Genomic DNA, 25881 nt, shown 5'->3' with positions numbered 1-25881 from the left:
GCACACCATGCATTGAAGCGTGGAAAGATGAACAAAAGGGATATTTCATTAGTGAAGCTTCAGTGTTAGATATCACTTTAACTAAAAAGCAGGTTTTCTCTTTGCAGCATTCAGTATTTAAGCACATGCAAACAGATTCTGCGTATTGGTACAGAAGTAGTTTAAACTCAGTTTTAAGAGATCACAGCAAACCAAATTAATTCTTGCATTTTTGGGGAATAGAGGATATATTTCTCCTCCCACCCTGGTATTAAGAGATATGATCTATCCTACAAAGCAGGGCTGTTTGGGGGTTTTTTGGTATCAGGTATGTAGATTTCTTTCTGATCATGTCAGCAGAAAACAAATTGCCCTTAGAGGAACGTCACACTCATGTTAAAACCGACTTTCCAAAAGCAATTCACTCCTGCAAGCAGGGACTGGGATTTCAAAGTCTCTAGTTTAAGCTGAAAGAGGCAGTTTTGTTCTGGACTTGGGACAATCGCAGTGACGATGCCATTTCCAATAGACACCCTGACTCCCCCTCTCCCCCCACGGTGCTGATCTCTCAATAACTGAGCAGGAGACACCAGGAAAAGCAGCAGCTCGCTTCGCTTCCCCTCCCCATGGTGTGAGCTGCTACGTGCCACTTCCCCGCTTGGCCTTCCAGAGCGCTGCAAAGGCTGAGACCACATCTGCAGTCTGATGCATATGGGAAAACAGGGATGCGTAACATCAGTTCATCAGAGATCCATGCTCTGATTGGAAATGTGCTGCTCTGCCCAGCACTCACGTCCCCAGACAGCACAGAGACCTGCACGCATCAGCCCTGCATTAATTTCACTGCTGTGAGACAAGAGCAGGGGGAGTGCTGGGTAAAGCCTAATCGATGGTGCGTGTCCTTATGACAACTCTGTGACCTCGAGGAAGAGGAGCGTGCAGCCAGCCGGGGGACGTGGTGTTCCCAAAGGTGTCAGTGTTTCCTGGAGAAGCATCCCATTTGGCACCTAACGGATCTGCCAATGGTCAGCTCAGCCCATCCCCTCCAAGAGCACTTTGCAGAGAACAAGGAGGGAGGCTGCTACTTGAATCCCTCCGTCCTTCCATACAAGGCCCCACTTTCCTGGAAGAACATCTTGGCAGCTGCTGAGTTTTGAGTGTCCCCGAGTGCCCTCGTAACAGAAAGGCCACATGAGCACAGGGTTTAGGTCCTGGCCCTCTGGACTCGTGCTCACACCAGAGACAATTTGGTCTCACCACAGGACTGTGTCTAAGGCTTTTCCCCTGACCCCAAGAAACAGCAAGGACAAGGTGCAGGTCCACTCCGTGCTCAGCCTGAGGGGCAGCCCAGAGAAACACTTTGGGTATTTTTTAAGATACAATCTGGCAAGTGAATACAGCATTAAACATTAAAAACATAGGCTGTTCGTCATCTTATGATGCTCTGCAAGGATCATAACGATGCTAAAGAACGAGCTAACAACTGGAATATTCCTCATTCAGCCACTTATAATACTTCTTAGCCTAAGCAGGTTTTGTCTGTCACTTGGCTGCAGTGAGCAGAGGTTAACTGGCTAGTCAGCAGGCACACTGCCACCTCCACATTTCCACTCCTGTATGAATGACTGAACTGCATCTTTCAATTTTACTCTGAGACCTTAAAGGTACAACAAGAGCTGGGAGTTAAATTGCTTTTAAAAAGCTCAGGCTATCGTACTGCTCAAAAGCCAAGCATGAGGGAAATATATGCCTTTAAAGAGGATTATGTCGTTTGTATTGACTAAAGAACTGTTCCCTCTATAAACACCATGGCTGCTGGCATACGTAGGTCACTGAGATAGAAGCTCAGAAAGATACCTGCAGCTTCAAGGGAGCAGGCATAGAGGTCCACAGGACATTTTAACATGAGTCCATAAGGGTGCTAGGCAGGAGTCAAAGAATTAATTTGGGATTAACCAGCTGAACCATAAGGAGGAGAAACAGAAAGTATGAATTCAAGAAACATGCAGACATTTCTCTTCGTTGAAAAAACCCAAAACCAAACAGAAAAGGCCTAAGAAGGGCTCTTTAAAGTGAAAAGCTCTAAACTGTAGTAGGTGAAGGGGGGGGGGGGGAAATAGTCGAACAACAAACATGAACTTTTCATCCATTTTTAACATGAAACTACACACCGATACTCTTGTGCTAAGGACTCTTACAAATCTGCTTATGAACTCAACGCCTAGGTCATCAAAAAGACAACTATGATGCTGGGAGCCACTTACCTGTAGGGATGAATGCAGGCTGTTGCAACTGCATGTTGGCTAGAGCCTGTTGGTAGTGGAAAACGCTTGGGTTAAAGACTGTGGTGGCACCATTGTTTTTTTCAAGTGCTGGCCTCTTTGGTAAAGGTTGAAGTGCACCAGGCGGCAGGGCCTGTGGATAAGGGAGTCAGTAAACACAAGTGGAGTGAAACAAGGGGCCCAGATGTAGATCAAACATGCATTAAACCATCAGGGGGCTTGGCTGCAAATCACCTGCAACTGCATCAACTTAGTGAGACGGGAAAGAGAAGAGCAGCTAAGTCACAGTGGAAGTAGTAGGTGAAATCTACTCACTAGGTAAGCAGTTAGTAAATGCACCAGGAAGGGCAGAGTCCAGGAGGAGGAGGAAGGGTGCTAAGGGAGCTCTTCAGCAGGACTGGCTCGGGCATACAGGGAGAAAAAGGGTGAGGAGAAGGAAGGGGAGAGGTGATCACCTGGACAGGATACTACGAGGAGGAGTTGCAGGCAACAAGCATTTAAAAACATACCAGGTAAGAGAAGTACAGTAGATGACTAACTTAAACCCAAGAAGAAGCATAAGCAACTAATGCCATGGAAAAAGGGATGCTTGTGTGTTCAACTCCTGCTTACATGTATATGTGCACGTGTGGAAGCATGCACACTTGTGTACAGCCAACCCTGTGTCGAGGTGGTAAAGCAGTAGGTGCTGCCAGTTTCCTGTGTAACATTACATTCATAGTAAAATGCATTTCCACTTGTTAGTAGAGAGGCTGAGCAACATGGTCAAGAACAGGCCTGATCCTCCACTGCCCACACCAGCGGCACAGCTCAGCACCAGCACATTTGGACCTGCTCCCACCTCCTAGAAGGTGGCCTCCATCCGTTCAGTGCTGCTCGCTTGTTACTAACAGTGCAGAAAGCCATTGACAGCTCTCCTCCTTCTGCTCTATCACACCACCGAGCTTCTTCCAAGCCTGTCAAACCTGTTTCCTGCTCAGACCTGGTAAAAAGCACTAACCCAACTCAGGAACTTTTCTCAGTTACTCATCATTCACCCAAGCATGTCTCAACAGCAAAGCAGTATGTCGGGTTCTCAGGAGGCAGGAATGTTTCTAATGATTTACAGCTTTTCATTGTAGCCCAGCAGAAAGCAGGTTTTTTTCTGCGCACTGTGACAGAAAAGGGTCCTTTTTAATTCTGGCCTGCAGCCCTTGTGCACGTAACGCTCCCACTGACGTCAAGAAGCCTTATGCACGTGGAAGTCATGCACAATCAGGTCACTTCTGCCTACTTGTTCTGTATCATGGAGCAACGCCATGGCTGAAATACAGTTATGACTCCTGTTTTCTGGGGTTTCTTATTAATAGGTGCCAGTGAAGGGCAGGTTATGGAGGAGGTTTAGCTAGTGAAGGGCTGAGGCTACAAACACACAGTACTCGGATGGAAGGACGCAAGCAAAGGGATTTTCAAGTGTTACGAAGCTCGACACACAACAGGTTGTCACCGTCTAGAAACAGGTTTCACTTTAATTTGCTACAGGAGACTGCTCATCTGAGGACTGTTAAGCAAGACACTTCCAGGCAAAACCTTACTCCATCCTATCTCCATTCACATGGTGGCTTTTGGGTGGTTTTAATATTTAAAAACAGAAAATTAGAAGAAGAAATTGCACTTGCAAAACTGCCCTCAGACACGCACGCATCCTCTGCTAACACACAGCAGTAGGGCTCCACCTTCCTAGATTTCTTCCAGCTAGTACTAAAAGACACCACTCAAACATGGGACAACATCAGACTGAGACACCGAAGTCTCCTGCTTAAGATCCCTATTTTAGGATGAGGTCTTTTAGGTACAGATCTAAGAGTTTCCCCATTTCTAGGTAAGCCCTCACTGGTATCTGTGTTAAATCTGACTCTATCTACATCTCGTCTACTTAACGGCAGCTACATGACTGTTCCTCCAGGCACAGAGCTGCAGCTTGCAGAGCCTGGAGTAGCTCCACATACATCAGAGGTGTTTTACAGGTTTACAGTGAGTGAAGAACTTGCTGCTTAAATCCACGCTATGTACGGTGCCTGATTGCTAAACATTCCTTTTCAGATGCTTCCAAAACCTGCCTCAGAAAAAACCCTGCTAATTATAGCAAAGCAACTGTGCCAGGCACATAATGACTTCTGAGTCCTTGCTTCTTGGCCAAAGGCTGTCAACCACCCCAAAAACTCCATTATCCCCTAACGGCAGCGCCAAAAGCAGAACAGCCGAAGGCTTTGAGACCTTACTGGGATGTCCTGGCTCTCTACAGGACAATCCTGAGCCCAGCACTGCAGTCAGAGGGAGCATACAAACACCACCAGGCCATAGGGATGTCAAGGCACGACAGACTACCCCATCATCATCATGGAATCCCAGCCTGCTTTGTGCTGGAAGTGACCTTAAAGCTCATCCAGCTCCAACCCCTGCCACGGGCAGGGACACCTTCCACTAGAGCAGGTTGCTCCAAGCCCCTGTGTCCAACCTGGCCTTGAACACTGCCGGGGATGGGGCAGCCACAGCTTCTCTGGGAAAAGTCTGTGCCAGCGCCTCAGCACCCTCACAGGGAAGAGCTTCTGCCTAAGATCTAAATATCCTAGAATTTTATCCTAATACCATCACTCTAATGTCACCCTCCTACAGCCCCGTGGGAGCAAGGGAGGGAAAGGAGCTGTGGCAGCCCCACCAGTGCTCCCTGAACAGCAGCTGGGTGGAGAAACCCAAATACACGCACCATTTCCAGTGTGCTCTAAAGAAGCAAGCACACCAGAGCGAAGCCACGTGCACAGGAGCCAGGAGCCTGTCTCACTCTGCTTCTGGTTTGACATGATCTTCTGGGTCACCTCTGCTATCCCAGCAGCTGGGGCAGCATTCGTACAACCTGGCCTTGAATGCTGCCAGGGATGGAAGTCAGAATTCCCCCCGTGCTGGTTAACAATCCTCTCTTGTTATTCTTTTGCAAGACGAGGCCTGGATTACACGTTTGCAACATTGAACTACACCTCAGAGTCATCCTCCGCTATCTCCTGGGAGCACATCCCACTTACACCCCTTTGCACACAGGGAAGAGGGGCTGGGTCTGCATCTGGCTGCTTCAGTCCGAGGCACAACAATAGAAAAGGACTTGTGAGAGGGCAGAGGTAGCTCCCACTCCCTGGCAAGCAGCAGAAGCAAGCTGAGCAGTTTCCTCTGAAGATTATACACGGCTCTTATCACCACTGTGAGTCCTTCTCTGACACAGCCTTCCTGAAGGGTTCAGAGGAGGTGACATGCTCCAGCAACGCGGTGGCAAACCTTCAGATGCTTCAGAACAGGATGACTAGTAAAAGTAACTTATCTGATGGGCTTTTGTTCAGTGGGGAGGTCAGGAGGGGAAGGGAGTTAAAGGGCTTTCCCAGCCTCCTCAGAGAGGTGGCTCCTGGGGAGGGCAGAGAGGCAAGATCCCCGTCACTGCCTGCGCTGGCTTTGGGGCTGCCTCTGTGCCAGCCATAAGCAGTGAGAGGCTCTTATGTCATCTACAGCGTTAATTCCACAGCTGCTGGTGGAAGCTGGTCCCCAGCAAGGTTTCCTGCTGCTGCTGCCGAGAACCCTGGTAAGGAAGTCTCTTTACTTAAAACAACCCAAAAATTCTTCAGAGGAGAACGGGAGTGAATCAGCCTCTGCTTATGAGCTCTGGGAATGAGAAGCAACACTAGCTTGAAGGTTTCAGGGCTCCTCTATCCGTTCTTCCCTTTCCCCCTCTACCTGTTCTTTTTTAGGATGTATTGGATCCCTCGTTATTTGGGGTGAATGGGAAGTTGTTGTCTTCTATGGACTACCTGACAGGAGGATGGAGCCAGGAGGGGGCTGGTCTCTGCTCCCAAGGAACAAGGGATGGGACAAGAGAAAACGGCCTCAAGCTGCACCAGGGGAGGTTTAGATGGAGCTGAGGAACAATTCCTTCCCCAGAGGGTGCTCAGGCATTGGAACAGGCTGCCCAGGGCAGTGCTGGAGTCACCGTCCCTGCAAGTGTTCACACACCGTGTAGCCGAGGCCTCAGTGCCGTGGGTTAGTGGTGGCCTTGGCAGTGTTGGGGAACAGATGGACTGGATTTGTTAAAGGTCTTTTCCAACGTGGTTGATCCTATGATCTGTGCTGCACCACCAGTCCTCTGGTACATCCAAGCACGCTGTAGACCCAATGAGTTAAATTCTCGCTGAAACATCACGTCTCATGACTCCAAAGCTGCTGCTGTGCATAAAACCACCTCAAACCCCAGAGCTGCCTCCCCCCTCCCAGGATTATTCACTGTCTCCAAAACACATCCAGGCTCCAGGAGGTAAAGCTCAGAGGGTGAACGGATGGTATCGGGGGGGAAGTACTGGCATGTCTGAACACAGGCTGCAACACTTGTGGCCAGGCTAGCAGTCCCCCCAGGTACTGCCAGCACAGAAGGCAGGCTCTGGTGCACACTAAGGTGGTTACGTGCAAAGTGAGAAGGTGAAAGGTCCAAGTACCAGCTCAAAGGCTGCCTCGAACGGTCGCTTCAGCGATGTGACAGTTGCTGAGTGTTACTGAGCAGGCAGAGAGCACACGGTGGCAATGGGCTGGGGAGGGGGACAAGCACAGGGACCAAACAGCAAGCAGAGGTGTCAAGAGAGAGCATTTGGGGAGGTGAAGAGAAAACAAACAAACAAACAAGTGAATGCATTATACAGTATAATAAAAAGACACGGGCCAGCGGCTCATCAGCTGTTTTCATGGAACCCCAGCCTGGTTTGTGCTGGAAGTGACCTTAAAGCTCATCCAGCTCCAACCCCTGCCACGGGCAGGGACACCTTCCACTAGAGCAGGTTGCTCCAAGCCCCTGTGTCCAACCTGGCCTTGAGCACTGCCAGGGATGGGGCAGCCACAGCTTCTCTGGTTTTGTTTTCTCTGTTTTGCCTCAGTAAGTTTTAAGAGTAAAGAAATGTCATTGTGGGACACGTGCTCCAGAGCTGCCCCACTGCTTAGCGCGGCAGGTCAGGAGCGCTCAGGGATTAGCACCTACAAGTGGACTTGCAGCCCTAGTTCTGCAGCTCCACAGCATGCAGAGGTCAGCAGGAGTGCTTGGGGCAAGGGCAGGACCACCAGTCAAGAAAGGAGGTTCAAGCACATGCTTAAGTGCTGTCCTTAACTGGAGACTGAGCCTGACGCAGTCCGTCTGCCTGCGCTGCACTGACTTCAGCCAAGCAGGAGTAAAGCTACTACTTGTGCATGTCATGTAACTGCAGGACTGGGTTCCTCAGAAATCCCTTCTGAATTTGAAGTCATTCCAAATCTATTTCAGGAGGGACACCCATTTTTCTGGCGTATGTTTTTTGATCCAAGAAACCCAGGCACCATTCTTCCCCTTATTAAAGTCTTCCTCCTCAACAGGTACAGTAAATGCACCAAACCTTGAAAAGTCAATGAATAATGTATGCTGTTTTGGTAGCAGGGGTGATGCAACAAGCCATCAATAAATATTTTGAAGGTTCTAGTTAGCAGCATACAAATAAGGTTAATCACATTTTTAACAGAAGCCAGAAGCATGAATAAAACATGTGTCGGCTTGGACAAGTAGCAGTGCCCTACATAATGAGTGAAAAAGTAAAGATTCAATTGTGAAGAACACAAAGAGCTTCATTTCAGAAGGTTCTTTTTCAACAAGACCTGGGCTCTTGTTTCAGCAGCAATAAAAATAGTAAGAAATCTCATAAATAAACTGCAGGACAAATAAATTCTGAGTATAAACTGGCTCTTCAAATTACATTCCAGGTAATACTTATGCTACAAGGAGAGCAGTTGTTTAATTCCTAGAATCATCCTGGGTTTGCTATGGAAGCAGAATCATCTGCTTCACTATGAATGCAAAGCAACCTCCTCTTTTACTGTCTTCAAAGAAGAGGGATGGAGAAAACTTTCAGTGACCTCCATCCAAAAGGAGACAGGAACCTTTTTAGTAACAGTTATATATAAAACCACAATGACAGAACAGATGAGGTTGGGAGGGACTTCTAGAGACCATCCAGACCAACACCCTGCTCAAAGCCAGGCCAACTAGAGCAGCTTGCTCAGGGCTGCATCCAGGCAGGTTCTGAGTATCCCCAAGGATGGAGCAGCCTGTTGCAGCGTTTGACCACTTTCATGGTAAAGCAGTTTAAATGGAATTTCCTGAATTTCCATTTGTGCCCATTGCCTCTTGTCCTTTCACCGGGCACCACAGAGAAGAGTCTGTCTCCAGCTTCTTTACTTCCCCCATGAGGAATTTATACATGTGGGTAAGATCCCCCGGGGCCTCTTCTTCCCTCCCCAGGCTGAACATGCCACCTCTCCCACTTCTGGAATGAATAGGTGCCATTAAACCAAACTCAACAGAATGGCAAACACTGGCTCCAGCTGGGAATTTTATCTGGTAAGTCTTCCTTGACTTGTTTTCCCAATTGTAGGTGTTAGAAGTCACAATTCAAATTAAAATACAGGTGGGACCATCTCTCCCAGGTCCCCAGTACCAAATGGATCAGGAGGTCACCCGTGGTTGTAGCCTTGTAACTTCACTAAGGTACCAGGCACAAGTCTGCGAAGCTCAAATGACTGAGACCTTGTCTGCTTTTAAGTCAGTGGAAATCCTGCTACTGACTTCAACAGGTCTACCCGAAGGATGCATTATGGGATGAGCAGTCTTTGCTTTCCTTGTGTACTGAAAAAGCTGAAATGACACCTACAGCTTAGCCAGGGAAGACGCTGGTTCCAAGTGCTGTGTTCATGTCATGTCATGATGTCACCTCAGAAAACCACAGCGTTTGCCACCATGTCTGTAACTGACAGGATGTCCTGTGCCACTCTGGGCTTCATGCTATGGTGAGCACACAGGAAGGATGAAGAAGTGGGACTCACACTGCACATGCACTCAGCCATTTACAAAGCACTCTGCTTTCCCCCAAACACCACACGTGACACCACTGAAATCTCCCAGTGATGAGAAGAATTCGTGCTTACCATTGCAGCTGCAGCTGTCTGGTTCACCTGGTGTTGAGCTGCCTTGATTTTGGCTTGCAGGTGTGCAGGGGGATGAAAGTACTTGCATTTCTCCCTAGAGCATCGACCTTTGATGTAATCCATGCAGACTGTAACAGTGTTTTCGTTTGTGTCTATCATTGCGATATCGATGGGGTGAGCGTAGCGGCAATCGTTCTCACCACGCGTGCAATTCCCACGCTGGAACTCCCGACAAACCTTCAAAGGAAGCCACAGTGTTGAGCAGAACATTAACTCACTCTTCAGTCAGTGTTTTAAACACAGAATATCAGTTTAGTTGGGCACATTGAACCACGTGTGTATTCTACATCCATGCTTATCTTGGGCAGCACATGCACCAACAGTCACAGGCGCAACTGGTGCTACTCACAACTGGTTCAGGGCATGAAAAACCCCACATTCTCAGGGCCTAATACCAAGCACAAGGGACATACAGACCTTGTGCAGAATGGAAAGTGACCTCAGGAAGCTAATGTTGTTTTACCAAAACTTCTGGAGCTCAGGATTTCTCCCCTGCCTCTAAAGCTCAAATGTTATAACTCTGCCACTTGTGTCTCACCTGGCTTATGTGTTTGTGATGGAGCACACTCTTGGGTAGAACATTTCATTCTAAATGTTCCATGCTGCTGCTATTTACAACGAGTACGTGTGCCTAAATATGAGGAGCCTCTTTCACATACATAATCTCACTGCCCTCCGCAATAAAACACTGCATTAGTGACAGTGCTCGGGAGGTGCTGCCAGAACTGCTGGCTTTATGAATATCCTGAAGATCCTCTAAGTTATGACCACTGAAGCATCAAAAGCAGAGAAAAAGGTTTCTTTGGCTGAGGAACTGAGGGGAATTGCTGAGGACTAGAGCTGATGGTATAGATCATGTACCTGTGCACTATAAGACTGAGTGTGGAGAAAGGTGAGCTGTCAGCAAGGTGACAGAAAGAACATAACATAAACCAATGTGCTTTGAAATGATACCCTTCCCTGTGTTATAATTTACACCTGCAGGGATCTCTGAATTCAGGTCCTCAGCCTTTATGTCCTGCAGAGCCTCTGTTTAGGGTTTGAAAGACATCTGCAACTCCTCCAACACTAAGTCCCAGCAGGCCCAGCCAACTGTGGGGAGGGAGAGACATCCTTCCAGTGCCCCATGCTCACAACTCCCAACAGTGCAGTGCTGAAAGCTTTCTGTATAAGCTCAATAAACCCACCTTTAGACAAGGGAAGTATCTGGTACTTCCAAAAGGGCTCCCACTCAGCTCAGTGAAAGGGCAAACCATCCACTTGCATTTTTAAAGCACAGAAAGCAACCATCCCAGCCCTGCTCCAACACCCACTGCAATCACAAGAGTGTTTCCAAATTCCCAGTGACTTTCAAGGATTTGGGATCAGGCCCTGCGTGAGAATCTGCTCAAGCAGAGAGCAGCAGCCCTGTGTTAGCAAAACTGCAAGTTAAACTCTGCACTGTGCTGCACTGGGTCATTCTAGCAGAGTGCAGCAGCTGGGACCACACGTCCTGTTCATTCCCATCAGCAGCATCATATCAGACATCCAAATACCTCCAGTTTATCCGTACGCATCAGTTTCTGCCCAGCAGAGCCTCCTGGTACTGTAACAGTAGGATTTCCAGAAACCAGGACAGGAGTATTTGGTAACAGCTCTGCAGGAACCAAGCCCATCCCAGGAGAAACATGACTCAGGTAGGGACTAAAAGCCATCGTGGGGCTTGTTGCAAGCGATGGAGTCACAGGAAAAGTTGTCTGGGGACAGAAAGAAGAAAAACAAGACATTAGTTAAAAAGCTGTGTCTTGGATTACCCACCAAAGCCTTGCATCAAATCAATCCTTTTACACAATTCGATCTGCAGTATCAACTGCTGGGCTCTCCAATCTATTCATTTACCACCGTCTCCTTGTGATCCATTCCCTCCTCCTGACTCACAGATAGTGACTCATATGAACACAAGGCATCTTTATTTGCCAGATCAAAGCATATTGATGATCTTTACAGTTTAATGACACAATTAAGGATTTCATGCCAGCAATTAGGGCAGGCCCAAATTAAACAGACTTTTCATTCCCAAACAAATGTCTCGGCTTCTGGATGTCTACACTGCAGTGCTGTCCCCATACGGGTACCCCAATGTAAACTGCAGCTGCACAACCTGGAAGGATATAACCCCATTGCTATTGCACAGAATCCCAGCCTGGTTTGTGTTGGAAGGGAGCTTAAAGCTCATCCAGTTCCAACCCCTGCCACGGGCAGGGACACCTTCCACTAGAGCAGGTTGCTCCAAGCCCCTGTGTCCAACCTGGCCTTGAACACTGCCAGGGATGGGGCAGCCACAGCTTCTCTGGGCACCCTGTGCCAGCGCCTCAGCACCCTCACAGGGAAGAGCTTCTGCCTCAGAGCTCATCTCAATCTCCCCTCTGGCAGGTTAAAGCCATTCCCCTTGGCCTGTCCCTACAGGCCCTTGTCCAAAGCCCCTCTCCAGGTTTCCTGTAGTCCCTTTAGGCACTGGAGCTGCTCCAAGGTCTCCCCTTACGGAGCCTTCTCCAGGCTGCACTGTCACCTCTGGGTTACAGTTAAAGCTGCTCATGTTTGCAGGTGTAGGTGATGCCGTCCTTGGTAACTACAGCCTCTACTTGGCAATAAATGCAGTGTGTTTACAAAATGGCCTGGGGTGGGTTTTCTGGCCACACACATCATCCCTTCCTTGCTTTTCTTTTGGTACTTTTAGTCCTGGAGGCTTCTAAAAGAAACCACACATGGACAATGTGTGCATCTTCATCCCTTCAGACTCTGCTTGTTGCGATCTGAAAGCAGGCAGCCCGCAGGAACAGCAGCCAAGCTGTCCTAATCTCTCTTTAGCTTAATGATGGCTTCTTCCTAAGGTCAGAGTGACAGCCAACAGCTCCTGAGCTGATGGGAAAGGGGATGACAGGTCACTGCCAGCACATGTCCCTCTTTCTCTGCCTCAACGAGGAGACACAGCCTCCTGAATCAGCAGTGCTGGGCACTACAAGTGCAGCAGAATAATCCTCTCCCTGGAAGGGATTCCCAATTTCCTTTCTTTTGAGCCGGAGGTAAGATCTGCTTCAGCTGATGGGAGATTTTAACCACCAAACCCAGAGATCCTCCAGTTCATGGCCCTTTATGAAATAGTTCTCTTCACTCTTTCAATTTGCTGTGGCTCCCAGACATGTTACACCTTCTACTGCTGGAAAAGCTCTGTCAGGATCTTCAAACACGGTGACTCCCTGAACACTTCCATTAGACTGGTTTCTTTTGTGCATGCACCAGTAATTACAGTGGCATCTGCTGAGCTTCTGTCACCATTTGCACTGTAAATGCTATTTTAAGGAGCTTCTCCAGCCCAGCCAGTCTGCACAGGGTTATACAAGGGCCTGACAGATTGTCAGCTCTTCTTTTATGTACCCGTAGCAGACCTTGCAGCACATGTGGCTGGCACAAATATGTGGGCAAATCTACTCTATGTTTTTCCAGCACCTAATACAGAAGGAACCTGGATAAGGAGTAAGGAGCCATAAGGAGGAAAGGGGGATGTTTAGAGTTATGGAGCTTGTCTTCCCAAGTATCTACCATGTAGGATGGAGTCCTGCTGTCCTGGAGATGGCTGAACATCTGCCTGCCCATGGGAAGAAGGAATTCCCTGGCTTGCTTTGCTTGTGTGTGTGGCTTTTCCTTTACCTATTAAACTGTCTTTATCTCAACCCACGAGTTTTCTCACTTTTCCTCTTCTGGTTCTCCCAACCCATCCCAGCAGGGAGGAGCGAGGAGCGGCTGCGTGGGGCTGAGCTGGGTTAAACCCTGACAACTGCACCCAGCCAGGACACCTCGTAGATCAATATTGTGACAATGCAGTAAAAACACTTAGTTGTGGTGTGCTCTGGGGCAAAAGAGAGGGATTGAAAGTATCCCCCCACATCCCTGCTGCCCCCCTTAAAGCTCTTGCAAAGGCAGGACGTACAGGGGCAGGTTTCCTTGCAGACAAACCTTCATCAAGCACAGCATATGCAGGCACAGTAACTCCTGAGCAGAGGTTACAGTGCAGCAGCAGAGGGGTCCGCACTGGTAGCAGCTCACAAGACTGATTCACCATGGATTAAAAGGGTTGTAAGCGTACAGAGAAGACAGACCGTGGCACAGCTGATTTTGTTAACAAACCAGAAGTTGCATTCAATTTGCTCAGCAGAAAGTGTGCTAAAGCTGGAGAGGAAACACAGCATGGGTGAGAGGAGAAAGGCAGCGAGCGGCTGGTGCGGAGCCCGGCACAAGCACTGCCTCAGCCAGGAGGTGTTGATTCTGAGTCACCTCCGACCCTCAAAAGGGAAAGCCTGAAAATGAGAGACCCAGCATAAATGCAAAGGTGTTGATGGCCTGAAGGAGGGCGGACAGGGCGCTGCTAAGCAGCTACACGTGGAAAGCACAGAAACACCAACCCAGTGGCAGCTTTTATTACAGTCTGCTGATAGAAATGTAGAAGATAAAGATCACATACTGACAAGGATGAAGGCCCTGAGATTGCAAGCACAATTGATGCTCTTCAGTAAAAGAAAGAAACCTGTGTTCCCTCCAATGCAACTGCATGGGGCTGGCTGTAAAACCACCCTCTAACGTGAAGGCTGAGCATGCCAGAGTGACTCCAAGCAGCCAAAGCATCAGCTACCTACTGCTACAGATGCTTGCTTCCCCAACCAGACCACAGAGACACACTCCCAGCAAAAAAGCTCTCTCCTTTATGGGCTGCTGCAGTGTAAAGTCAGGTGTTAATGACTGTCTCTGGGCAGACACCAGCTCCCAGGTGGGCCAGGGCACACGTGTTGGTTCATTCCTAGCGTGTCTTTGACTAGAGGCTGAGGGATGGATGGGTTTTCACTGCATGGAACAAATGCATGCCCCCAGCACCTGCTGAAATCTGCTCCAGCACTTGTTCCAAGCATCACTGCCCAAGCAAGCTGCTCACTCTGTGCTTCAACCCCTCCCTCAGCACCAAGGGGTGGCAGCAGGGTCCTGCTGCCCCAGAGGGGACACAGGGCTGGATTACAGGCTGGGGTGTCTGCAGGGCTGATCACACCACTAACCCATGGCACTGAGGCCTCGGCTACACAGTGTGTGAACACTTGCAGGGACGGTGACTCCAGCCCTGCCCTGGGCAGCCTGTTCCAATGCCTGAGCACCCTCTGGGGAACAGATTATTCCTAATCTCCAGTCTAAACCTTCCCTGGTGCAGTTTGTGGCCATTTCCTCTTGTCCCATCCCTTGTTCCTTGGGAGCAGAGACCAGCCCCCTCCTGGCTCCATCCTCCTGTCAGGCAGTTGCAGAGAGCGAGAAGGTCCCCCCTGAGCCTTCTCTTCTCCAGACTAAACCCCCCAGGTCCCTCAGCCGTTCCTCAGCACACTTGTGCTCCAGGCCCTGCACCAGCTCCGGTGCCCTTCTCTGGCCCCGCTCCAGCACCTCAATATCTCCCTTGTAATGAAGATGATGAAGAGCTTGAAAACAAAGGAGGGGAACAAGGCCCCAGGGCAGCAGCAGAGGCAGCTGCAGGCAGGAGTGGAGGCAGGTCTGTCACCATCACTGTGCTGACCCAACTGCCTGCTCAGCAACAGCTAATGGGCAGCACCACACAAGCCACTGCCCTGCGCCACCAGGTCAGTTTGAAACCTGTGCTGAAGCACGTCCATGGCCAGCTCCAAAGGTCTGTCTCACACTGCTGCAAAGGGATAAAGCAGAATAGAGAGGGCAGGAAACAGGCGCAGGGTGCAGCACTTTTGGGGTTGCCTTGCTTTGGTGTGCACCATATCTGAGAAATCAGACACAGCACTGACCAAAATGCCAGGGCCCAGCTCTACCCACCTTCAACCTGACTTGTACCGAGTCTAACAGGCAGAGACAAAACCAGGAAGCCCAGAGAGCTTCCAGCACAGCTCAAGCAGCAGTCAAGGTGAATTTGGACTTCCCAAAGTCAAAACTTCACTGGAGTCTTCCTACCTGGCACCATCCTTGTGGCCTCTCCAAGGTCTCTGGCAGACAAATACAACATGCTGAGCAAATACTGTGCCCCGTGCCCTTGGCAGCCTGGCTGGAAAGTGCTGGACGAAGCAGTCTGTTTCAAACTGCATCTCAGGCACCGTTCATGTGACTCTGCACAAACGGTCAGCAGCAACAGCAGAGAGCAAGCTGAGACCTCAGAGGGATGAGCTCACAGCAGCAACCACCAACTCACACCCTGCAGGCTCTGCGTCAGCACCGGCACAGCCGGGACACGGAGCAGCACCTTCACTAAGCACCATCACCAGGGTGCTGGCTGCTGGGGCAGCAGCACGAGGAGCTCTTGCTGGATGGCACTGGTGGTGTGGAAAGGTCTGGTGGTGGATGTTTAGGTGCAAGCTCACAGACACACACGTTCAGTGCCAGCTCAGGAGCGCGGTGACAAGCTGCTGTGGGGTTTGGGTGCTGGTTTGGTTTAACTCACTAGTTTTCCTGGTGAAAATGCCCTTTAAAACATCCAAGCATTCAGCTACCGCTTGGTGCTCTTGAGCACGCTGTTCCCAAGCTCGCTGTTCCCAATCTTGTCCCTGGCAAGCATCCCAATAAAGCAGGCATCCAGTTGATCAGCTTTCTGATCACATGGGATTTGCTCTGCTGCTGCATCTGATACAACGCTGCTGCTTTGAAGACTCTCCTGTGCAGGCAGGAGGAGGTCCCGCCCTGCTCATTTAGAGGGGAAAAACCTTCTCTGAGCCTGTCTCCACCGGCAGCATCTTTGGGAATCAAAGGCAGTTGGAAGAGCAACCTCTTGTTTGTCCTGAAAGTGGTGCGGAGCCAGTTGGGCAGCAGGAGTCAGACCCAGAGCTGGTTTACCCTGAGCAAAGTGTGGGAAAGCAAGGAGGGAGCAGGCACTGCAGAGCAAAGGTCTGGCTGCGCTCCTTTGCCCCTGCCTCCCTCGTGGCACAATTCAGAAACCAGGGACCTTTCTCATCAGATAAGTTACCTCTGCAATGAGAGCACGAACCAAAGTGACACATTCAGTCTCAGAGGCAATTTAAAAGGCAAGAGTGAAACTGCAGGAGTGAACCGGACCTGCAAGATTGCGAAATGGGAAGATGGGAATTTTCCAAAGAGGAAATCCCAAAGATGCTTTGAATAGCCACAGCCAAAGCATGTCCACTCAGAATTCCCCACAGAGGAAAACCCCAAACAGGAAGGGTTTGCTTCTGGAACAGGGTGAGGAAACCAGTGCTGCTATTTGGTGGGAATTCAGGATTTCTCTCTGATGTGCACGTACTTTGGAACCCCACAAAAAGAGGTGCAAAGATCCCAGCAGATGAGAGCTTAAGCAACTGCTGTTGGGACACCCCTAGGCCAAGCACAGGCTGGTGCACAAGCTGTGATACCTTCAGGCTATTAGTGTCCCCTCAGGACCCAGCCAGACCTCCTGTGGCACAGCACGAGGAACCTCACCCAACAACTGCACCTCCAGCGCACATTGCCCCAGGACAGATACTGAGCCCCAGCTTTAACTGCAGAACTCCTCCTCAAGCTCTTGGTTAAAAATGTGCAGTTACTTGTGTCAGCACCAAAGAGCTGCTTCAAGACCTCTGACATTTCTTAAAATACACATCACAGAAGAGTGAAACTCAGCTGACAAATGTCACCCCCCCCCAGATACACCAACCAGCAGAGCCGAGCCACCCTCTCCCTGGTGTAACAGGGTTCTCCAGCCTCAAAACCTGTTTTAACTGATAAGCAAAACCAGGGACAGGCAGCGAAGGCTTCTCTGAGCTACCTGCTCTGCAAACACCCATCTCCCCCAGGCTTCCCTCCCCACCTGAGGTACAGAAGTTAGTATAGAACAGCACTGTTGTGAAAAACAAGTGACAGGGCTGTGACATCAGCACAACTCTCTGCTGGGATGACTGCAGTGAAATGGGTCTCACTCCCAGGCATAGAAAAATGTATTAAGGTCTGGGTAGGATTCATCTTCCCCAATTTTAGCTCAGCAGTACAATGCATCTAGTCCAAGGGAGTCAGCTGGCCTCTTGGAAGAACTCCAGCATCCTCACCCCAATGTAAAACAGATATCCAAAATAGGATCCATTGGAATTGAGCCACTCAGGACTTCTGGGATGCATGTGAATTAACTGGTCAAACATCCTTCCTTCCACCTGATGTCCTGAACCTCACAACTCCTTAATAACCAGAGGAAAGGAGCTGGGAGCAAGAAGAAGCCACGGTAGCATCAGACATCCCTCCAGAAGATGCTGCGTGACAACTGCCCGAGCTCAAGCCCAGGGCTGGGGCCTCGTGAGCAACCAGGAAGGAAACATGGAGCAGTGTGACCCCAATTCACTGCTGGAACTCACAATGGGCTGTAGCTGGGCACCTGGAAGCATGAACTGCATCTGCTGAGCGAACATGGCTGCGGCTGTCTTCTGCTGGATCAGGTTGTTGCGGCCGTTTATCTCGAGCTGTGTTTTTAAGTGGGGGGGAGGATGGAGATATTTGCAGTTCTCTCGGGTACACCGGCCCTGGAAAACACAAGGAAACAGCATTTCAGTGCGTGTGACATGTGGGGCAGGCGCAGAAGTGTAGTAAAGGATGGTCTGAGTTACTGCACCAACACAGTCATCTGAGCTGAGGCAGTCTGGTGGCTGCTGCTCCTCTTCTGTGATTCTTCTATAGGGCTTAAGGGAAGAACAACATGACTTCTCCTGCAGTAACACTAACCCAGTGCTACCAAGCTAAACCCAGAAGCTGGGCTTCCTGATGTTATTGTTGTAAATCCCCAGTCTAACACAAATATCAATGTTTTCAGAAACTAGTGGCAACAGTTCCAGAAACAACACCCAGAATTCCATCTCTTGTGTGGGTTGTTTCCCTCCCTCCCAACACCAGACCTGACATCAGGGAGAAGCAAACTGCCTCCAGCACTGCCCTGGCTGCAGTGGGTAACAGAGAGGACAGCTCTCTAAAGCAGCACCCCTCAGCTTCAACCTCTGTGTAACCCCAACGTGCTGAGGCTGCTACTCACAGGAGGGACAACTGAAACAATTCCCCTTTCACCCTTTCATTTGTAAAAGCCACGGTATGTTGCATCACTATCACAACAAACATAAGCACTGGGGAGCCAGGGGCTCCTAGAAACCAAAGAACCACTAATGTTACAGATCACCTCAAATCATAGAATCAGAGAATGGATTGGGTTGGAAAGGACCTTCACATCATCCTGTTCCAACCCCCTGCCATGGGCAGGGACACCTGAGAGGTCGTGAATCTACATCACGAGCCACTTCCTCACATCTGTGTAAAGTGAGGGTAAAATGGCCCCACGCAGCTGGTGGGTGCTCAGACTTTACTGCAAGGTAAAAAACCTGCATTAATCTGGGAGGAAAAGGAGACTCAGCAGCACTGGGCAGGTTTGGGTCATTCTCCTCATGGCAGCTTTTCCAGGTCCCTCCAGAGCCCTTCCCATCCCTGGGGACCCATCAGGACCCAGGCTGAGAGCATTCCTGCAGCACAGTGGGTTGGCCACGGCCAGGCAGCTGCTTGGTTCTGAACTCCAGCCTTCAAGGGCTTCACACATCAGCCTTAGAAATCCCTCCTGGTTGAACTTGGCACAAGTGCTTTGGGTTGGGAAAACTCTAATTTCTACTCAATTTGGAATAAATGTGTGTGGATGTTTCTACACGGCAGGAATGGAGAAGATGAGAAAAAGAGCTACTGGTTTTTACAGGCCTTTCTTCAACTGGAAAAAGAGTGTTATTCCAACTGAGATTCCGCATGTCACTGACAGCAGCTACCCCAGCTTGCTGGGAAGCTTTGCTCTACATTTTAATGAAGGCAGAGTTTGTTTAATTCCAACAGGGGGTTCTATAGACATGATGTTTTTATTACCAACAAGAAGTGCCCATAAAGCACGACCTTGCTGCTGCAGAGCGAGCTGTGAGCAGAAACCACTGCTGCTGGGGGAGTGCGACTGCACTCAGTGAGGAGCTGTGCCTGGAGGAACTGAGCCCTGTACGGATGCTGCTGCAGAGCACGGCTGTGAAGTGCAGCACGGCTGTCGTCAGCCTTCCAGGGCTCCAGGAAGGCTGAATCATTCGGATTCAAACCCACACCTTCAGCCCTGCTCCTCCTCACCATCATTCTGATCCTGAGCATCATCACCGCTGTTTCACCAGGACAGGTTAGAAGCCACAACTGAAGCGGGTTGCTCTCTCCAACGCCACAGAAGGTTCTTCATCTCTCAGACAAGGAATTTTAGGAACTGATGATGTGAACACAAAGTGTTCCCAGTTCAGATATCCAGCTACAAAACAGCTTCCAAGATGTCTCGCTCTAAAGTGATGGGCACCTCTGGTATCCTTTGAACTCCAGCACTGGTGGGGGTGATCCCTTCTTCTCCACCTCCACCACAACACCCACAGTTCTCAGCACTCCTCAGCAACACATACACTCCTCAAGACCAGTTTCAGCTCTGTGCAAGCCGCCAGAAGGACAAAGAACTGCCATTACTCACTCCTCAGTACCAGCTGCAACACAGCAGGGAAACAACAGGGAACGGGTAGCAAATCTGCTGTGTGAATATTGGGCTGAGGACAAATAAGGACAACTCCATTTTATACCTGGGTGGTCTAGGATGCAATATGGGAAAATACAACAGGAATCAAGCCCCTAAACCTCAGGTGAGCATCTTCATGCTAAAAGGCACAGTTTTGCTGCAGTGACTTGCTGTGGCTCCAGCACACTGAACACTCAGCACAGTCCCAGTCCCCACACAGAGACCAAGCAGAGAGTGTGGTACCCAAAAGCACCATCCCAGCACCTGAGTGGGTCTCTGCATGGGCTGGGAAGGAGCTCAGTGCTTGGAGCCTGACCTGTGCCAGCACACGGTGTGCTGAGCCTGCTGGGACCAGTGCAGCATCCTGCTGTAACCAGAGGAGTTTGGTGCTGCTGGTTTAGCCAGTACTGACTTCAGGGAAGGGCACATTCCCACCCTGTCCCGGGTGGCACGTGAACCTGCAGGCAGGGAATCACCACCCAGCAACAGCCTCTGCTGCTGGCCCTGGAAACATGCTAAATATAGCTGTATTCCTAGCTGCTAGCAAAATGGAAGGAGTCTGAAGGACCATATTCGTCAGCTGCTTTGCCAACTACAGCCAGGAGGGAAAAGCATATGGACAGCACTTCCCAAGGCTTGAAACATGGCTATTAAAAATAAATCATTAAAACGTTCTATAAGAGTCTCTTCCCCCCCTGTCTTCCCACACACTCCCCACCCTTACAGTAGGCTGCTGGCATGTGATTGACTCTGTGGTGCCAACTCCAGTCATGCTGTGATGGCGCATACTGTAAGTGCTGGCATCTGACACCAGCTCCGGTGACAGCAGCTTGCAGTGCCACAAAGCCAGCTGCTTCGACTGCAACACTCATGGCACACACTTAAATCCAGTGGAAAGACCTGCATTACACTTGGCTGCTTGGAATCTGCTGGCCTGCACTGTGTCATCTGCATCCCAGCTTGGAGGGATGCGGCTCAGAGCAGGCTGGGTGCTGTGCCAGGCTGGGTGCTGTGCCAGGCTGGGTGAGCCTGCCCTCAGCATCCTGCACTAGTTCTCTTCTTGCTGCCTGCTGCAACGAGGCTCCCAGCACACACCCAGGTGCACCAGCGCTGCAGTTCCTTACGGACTCTTTAATCCTGGACACCAGAAGAGGTTCCAGAGCAGACACGTTTCTGGTTTCAGTGACTGCGCTGTGTGCCCCGTCAATCACCAGCAACTCCCATGTGCAAAGCTTTAAGCTAATGCTGCTTTTCACACGCTGCAGTAGGCTTGTGCCCCAACTGCGCTGTCTTCTCCACAGACACTGATGACATGTGCAATGACTGACAGCAAAAAGAATTAGAAGAGACCAGGCAGGGAAGGATTTCCATGTCGTGCACAACGCCAGGCACCAGAACACAGCTTGCCAACACAACTTCTCCCTGCATGAAGCAGCAGATTTCCACCCCCCCCCGAGGAGCTCATGGGGAGGCACATTCAGAGATGCGCTGGCTCTGCTTGCTCAGTGCCTGGCGCTCTGCTGCCCATCCCCGCTCACACAGAGGCCTTCTCCTGGCCGGGACCCTCACCCCTGCATGGCTCTCACATGCAGTACACCCTCAGCCACCCTGGTGTCTGCCCCACATCTGGGGGGCAGGGACCAGCTGCAGAACTGCCCATGAGGCAGGAATTGCCATGGGACAGCAGAAGCAGAAAGGGGGAGCTCAGGGCTCCATCCTGTGTCTGTGCAGCACAGCTAAGAACAGGTACAGAGCAACACGTGTTGCTCCAGGTTACCCCTACGGCCATCTGCTCCCTAAGGAAAGAGGGATCCTGGGAGGCAGGTTTGGTGTCTGGTAGTCACAGACTGGTTTGTGTTGAAGGGACCTTAAAGCTCATCCAGTTCCAACCCCTGCCACGGGCAGGGACACCTTCCACTAGAGCAGGTTGCTCCAAGCCCCTGTGTCCAACCTGGCCTTGAACACTCAGTATTTTTAATGCATACAAAATACATAATGCCTGTAACATTCCTGATTCTCTCTCAACAAGCCTTCCCCAGAACTACTGCAATCCCAGCTACGCCGCATCCTGCAGCACGCAGCTCATTCACTTCTCCTCAGCATTCTGAACCTTTTATCGAACTCAAGCCTTTTTTAGGGAGTATTTCCCCAACCTGCCAAGGTTCTCTGCAACACCCCATCTGCATCTCTGCACCCAGCTCAGAGCTCCCTACCAGTTTAACACACATACTCTCTCTATTCCACCTTTCAAGTCATCAGAACAAAACAAACTCAGTCTTGCCAAGCACATCCTTCCAGCCTGCCACTGAACTCGGTTTCCATGCCACTACGGGCTGTCACATAAGAGTTTCTTCTATGCTTTGTTCTCTGTCTTGTTTGGAAACACCTGGGCCACATGTGCGTGACTCCCAAACCCAATGCCAGCACTGCATCCTCCCCACCTCTCTGAATTAACCCTCCCCAAAGGCTTTCCAGTTCTGCTTTTTTGCTGCCCTCTGGACCCCTGCAGGATGCTGGAGTTGGTGTCTGCACCCCTCCTGTGCAGCACCCCTACCTGCCACAGAGCATCTGCACAGCGCTGGGTACAAGAAGCCGGAGGTCTGACTTGGAACAACAAGAGAACAAACACAACACAGCCACTTGCTGACGTTTTTCAAATGAGGTGTAGCATCCTCCACAGCCAGCCCAAAGGCTGCTGTTACAGTGTGGATCCTGCTGGGAACAGATCATAGCTGGAAAGAAAAGCATGTCTTCTAGTCAGCATTCCCAATGGCAATCAGGCTCGAAGGGAAGGGAGGCAATGGAGACTTCCAGTCACACACAGGTTTCCGTTTCAGTGTATGTGGATAGAACTGCCAGAGCTGAGGTTAATCTGGCAGCTTCCACGTATGGATGATACAGACACTGTGAAATGCAGGTTCTCCCGAGGAACAAGCATGGCTCATGAATGCATAATTTGTTGGAAATAGGATTCAAACAGCCCCTAAAAGGCACAAACCACAGTTTTCCAACGTCTCTAAGATGAGCTCTGCCTAACTTCTATGAAGTTCCCACCTCTGGGTGCAACGAGGCACCTCTGAGCCTGTGCGGGCAGGTGGGAACTGCTGGAACCTCCGGGGGCTGCTCTGGCCAAGCTCAGCTCCCTGCAGGCGCTGCAGAACCCTCTGCAGGGTTCATGCTGCTCTGAACGATGCTCTGAGGCGCCGCAGCAGCACATCAGCTCTGAGCCAGCACCGCTCTGTGCAGCGGGGACATGGCTCCTGTCACGGTACAGAGGGCAAGAGTCTGACCTGCCTTTATACACAGCTTCCATGGAAAAACCTGAGTATCCACAGCGAGCTCCCAGGGCTCCCAAGGCAGCCCCAACTTGTCACTGAAACAGCGACTGGATTTCATGGCTTCAATGAAGGGTCAAGCCCTTTCTGAGCAAGCCTAGACTTGATTTTGACCTGAAATGAGGGAACCTTGATGTTATACAATGGCTTGGGTTGGAAGGGACCTTCAAAGCTCATCCAGTCCAACCCCCTGCAATGAGCAGGGACATCTTCAACTACAGCAGGTTGCCCAGAACCACATCCAGCCTGGCCTGGAATGTCTCCAGGTTATGCATGATTTCAAATGAAAGCAGGTGACTTTTGGCAGCTACAAGAAGAATTTGGGGTCCTTTTGCACCAAGAGCTCAAAGCAAAGCTCAGTGGCATGTGGAGTGGAAGCCCCCAGAGCAAACCATCTGCACAGTCCCAGTTGTCTCCCTGAAGCAGTGGGGCAGAGCCCTGGGAGGTCAACCAGCACATAACAAGTAACTGTAGGTGTATGGGCTTTAAACCAAAAGTTATATTCCTCTGCAACCTAAAAACCAGGCATGTCAAAAACAGGCACTTCAGTCCACGTAGAGTCTAACTCAATGTCCAGCGAGCTAGAAAAATGCAGAAGGAATGGGAAGCAGAGGCCAAAATGCCTGGCTCTAGGCCACCAGAGCTGCTCTCCAGCCTCCCTGCCCACCGTGTGACTGCTCTGCTGGGATGCTTGTGCTCTGCAGGGAGCTGGGAGGAAGGGAAACGTCAGCATCATTTCTGCAAATGTGTTTGAGTGCAGAGAGAGGCTGCCCACGGCGAGCTGAGGGACTGCTGAGCCAACACTCACCTGCAACACCTCCTTCTGTCAGCCCAGCCAAGCTCTCCCCAGACACAGACAGGGCTGGAGAGCCTGGCCCCTCTGTGCTGCTGGCTCTGGCTGTGCTGATGCCCTCTCCTCCATCACAGGACAGGAAAGCACCAAGCGCTGTGACACATGGTCACACTGACAGGGCTATGGTCAGCCACCTACGAACAGCTGCACAGGTCACCAGCAACAGCACTACGAGGAACAGCAGCACTTTGGCCAAGCAGGGAACAGGCACAGTTTCACCAGCATGTTTGAAGAGCATCCTGAGCACAGAACATTGCTTCCCTCACACCAGGAGACAGTTGTGAGCTGCAAGTGCTGGGAACACACAGCTGCACAGTGTGGACAAATCCTACTGCAGATGCAGGTCCTTTCAAACAGTGTGTATAAACCTGCACAGCCCTTGGACAGGGGGTTCTCAAGCTCAGATGCACTCTGCTGGGATTGGGAGAAGCTTATCCAGGACTCTCTTACAGTCTGCAGCCTCAAATCCTCTGTCAAGCTTGGTTCTGTTACACAGCTGAAGCCAGAGCAGGAGGGAAAACCAAAGCAGAGACAGCAGCGCTCCTACAGCCTCGTCCCCCTTTTTGGTATCACCTTCTCCAGGGACAGTTACAGCTATTGCCAGCACCTTCAAACCACTGCACTGAGCAGGCAGGCCCAGCTCCGCACACAAAAGATGCCTCTTTAGCACAGAGCTCAAGTATTCAAACAAGTACCATCACCCTGGTATTTATTTCCATGCTAATTTGAATGAGAAGCAGGGGGACACGCAACCACTGTGCTGCAGCAGCCACGGCACAGCCCCAGCTCCAGCCCCTCTTCACCTGCAATAGGGGAGCCCAGAGCTGCGGGGAGGGAGGTTCTGCTGCTGCCACGTCCTGCTGAGGCTCCCCAGGACAGCACAGAGCTCGTGGTTGTGCTCCTGCTTCCAGCAGGATTTCCATCCCTAGCCCTTTGTTAGACTGGGAGGTTCTTAGAGACTCGGAGCAGTTATGTTGCTGGGGAAAAGCCCTGTAGCTCCTTCATTATGCTTTTTACATCTTGACAGCTCTCTGCAGCTCTGTTCTCCTGCCAAGCTCTCTTCATTCAGGCCAGCGGTATGCTCTGCTATGCTCAATGGAAAATGGGGATTGATTTTCACATTCTGGTTAGTGGAACACTTTTTGCTTGCTCCAAGCAATGGCCAGTGTTTACCAAGTCCAAGAAATACATACTCACAGAGTATGGCACTATCAAAGTATCTCTTTCATGAGCTGTAAAGCCACAGAGCAGAAAAACATGTTTATCTAAGAGATTCCTAGTTGCAATGAGCAGCAATCCCGTTCCACAAGAGTGGAATAATGACTTCATCGAGCTCTTTGCTTTTGTACCCACTGATCCATTCTGATCAGGCTGCGTTCTGTGAACACCATCAGTCTGTTACCACCATGGGTTTGACATGAGGTTAAACCAGCATAGAAATATCCTCAATTTAGAGCTCTGAACTGATTGCTTTCAATGTCTTCCAAGTATTATTCCACTGCTCTCCCAGGTTCAGGAATGTTAAGAGCACAGTAAAATAGGTTTCTTTCATACAGTAACAAATAGAGGCTCTCTCCAAGTGAAATCAGCTTTAGAGACACTCCTGGGCATGGTCCTGCTCAAGCAGCTGATCCATAACAGCTCTGAAGGAGGCACCTAGTGCCTGGTGAGGAGCCCACTGCAGAGCATGTCCAGCCCTGGGGTCACTGCCTGCAGCACAGCAGGACACGGGGCAAGTGACATCCTGCAGTGTTAATACTCCTGTGGGTGCAGGTTTCAGTGTGGGACTGTTTGTGAGCA

General features: G+C 50.4%; 1 protein-coding gene across 13 annotated transcripts in view; it reads right to left on the bottom strand.

Moving 5' to 3' along the window:
- The window catches only part of MBNL3 (muscleblind like splicing regulator 3), an 88884-nt gene that overhangs the window by 13464 nt on the left and 49539 nt on the right, over window positions 1-25881 (bottom strand). For 12 of the 13 annotated variants that reach the window (XR_003993094.1, XM_030497101.1, XM_030497099.1 and 9 more), the window contains 4 exons: window positions 17696-17860; window positions 10868-11068; window positions 9273-9509; window positions 2244-2394 (listed from right to left, as the gene is read on the bottom strand). Coding sequence is in view for 12 of the 13 variants with exons in the window: in XM_030497101.1 (XP_030352961.1) it covers window positions 2244-2394; window positions 9273-9509; window positions 10868-11068; window positions 17696-17860 (754 nt within the window). In the remaining variant the exon portion in view is untranslated. Of the gene's footprint in view, window positions 1-4; window positions 1939-2243; window positions 2395-9272; window positions 9510-10867; window positions 11069-17695; window positions 17861-25881 lie in introns of those variants that run through there. The other variant, XM_030497106.1, reaches the window with a different exon arrangement.

Source organism: Strigops habroptila, chromosome 9 (genome assembly GCF_004027225.2).
Source record: "Strigops habroptila isolate Jane chromosome 9, bStrHab1.2.pri, whole genome shotgun sequence".
NCBI classification, from domain to species: Eukaryota; Metazoa; Chordata; class Aves; order Psittaciformes; family Psittacidae; genus Strigops; species Strigops habroptila.
This window is presented reverse-complemented; position numbering and strand designations above follow the sequence as displayed.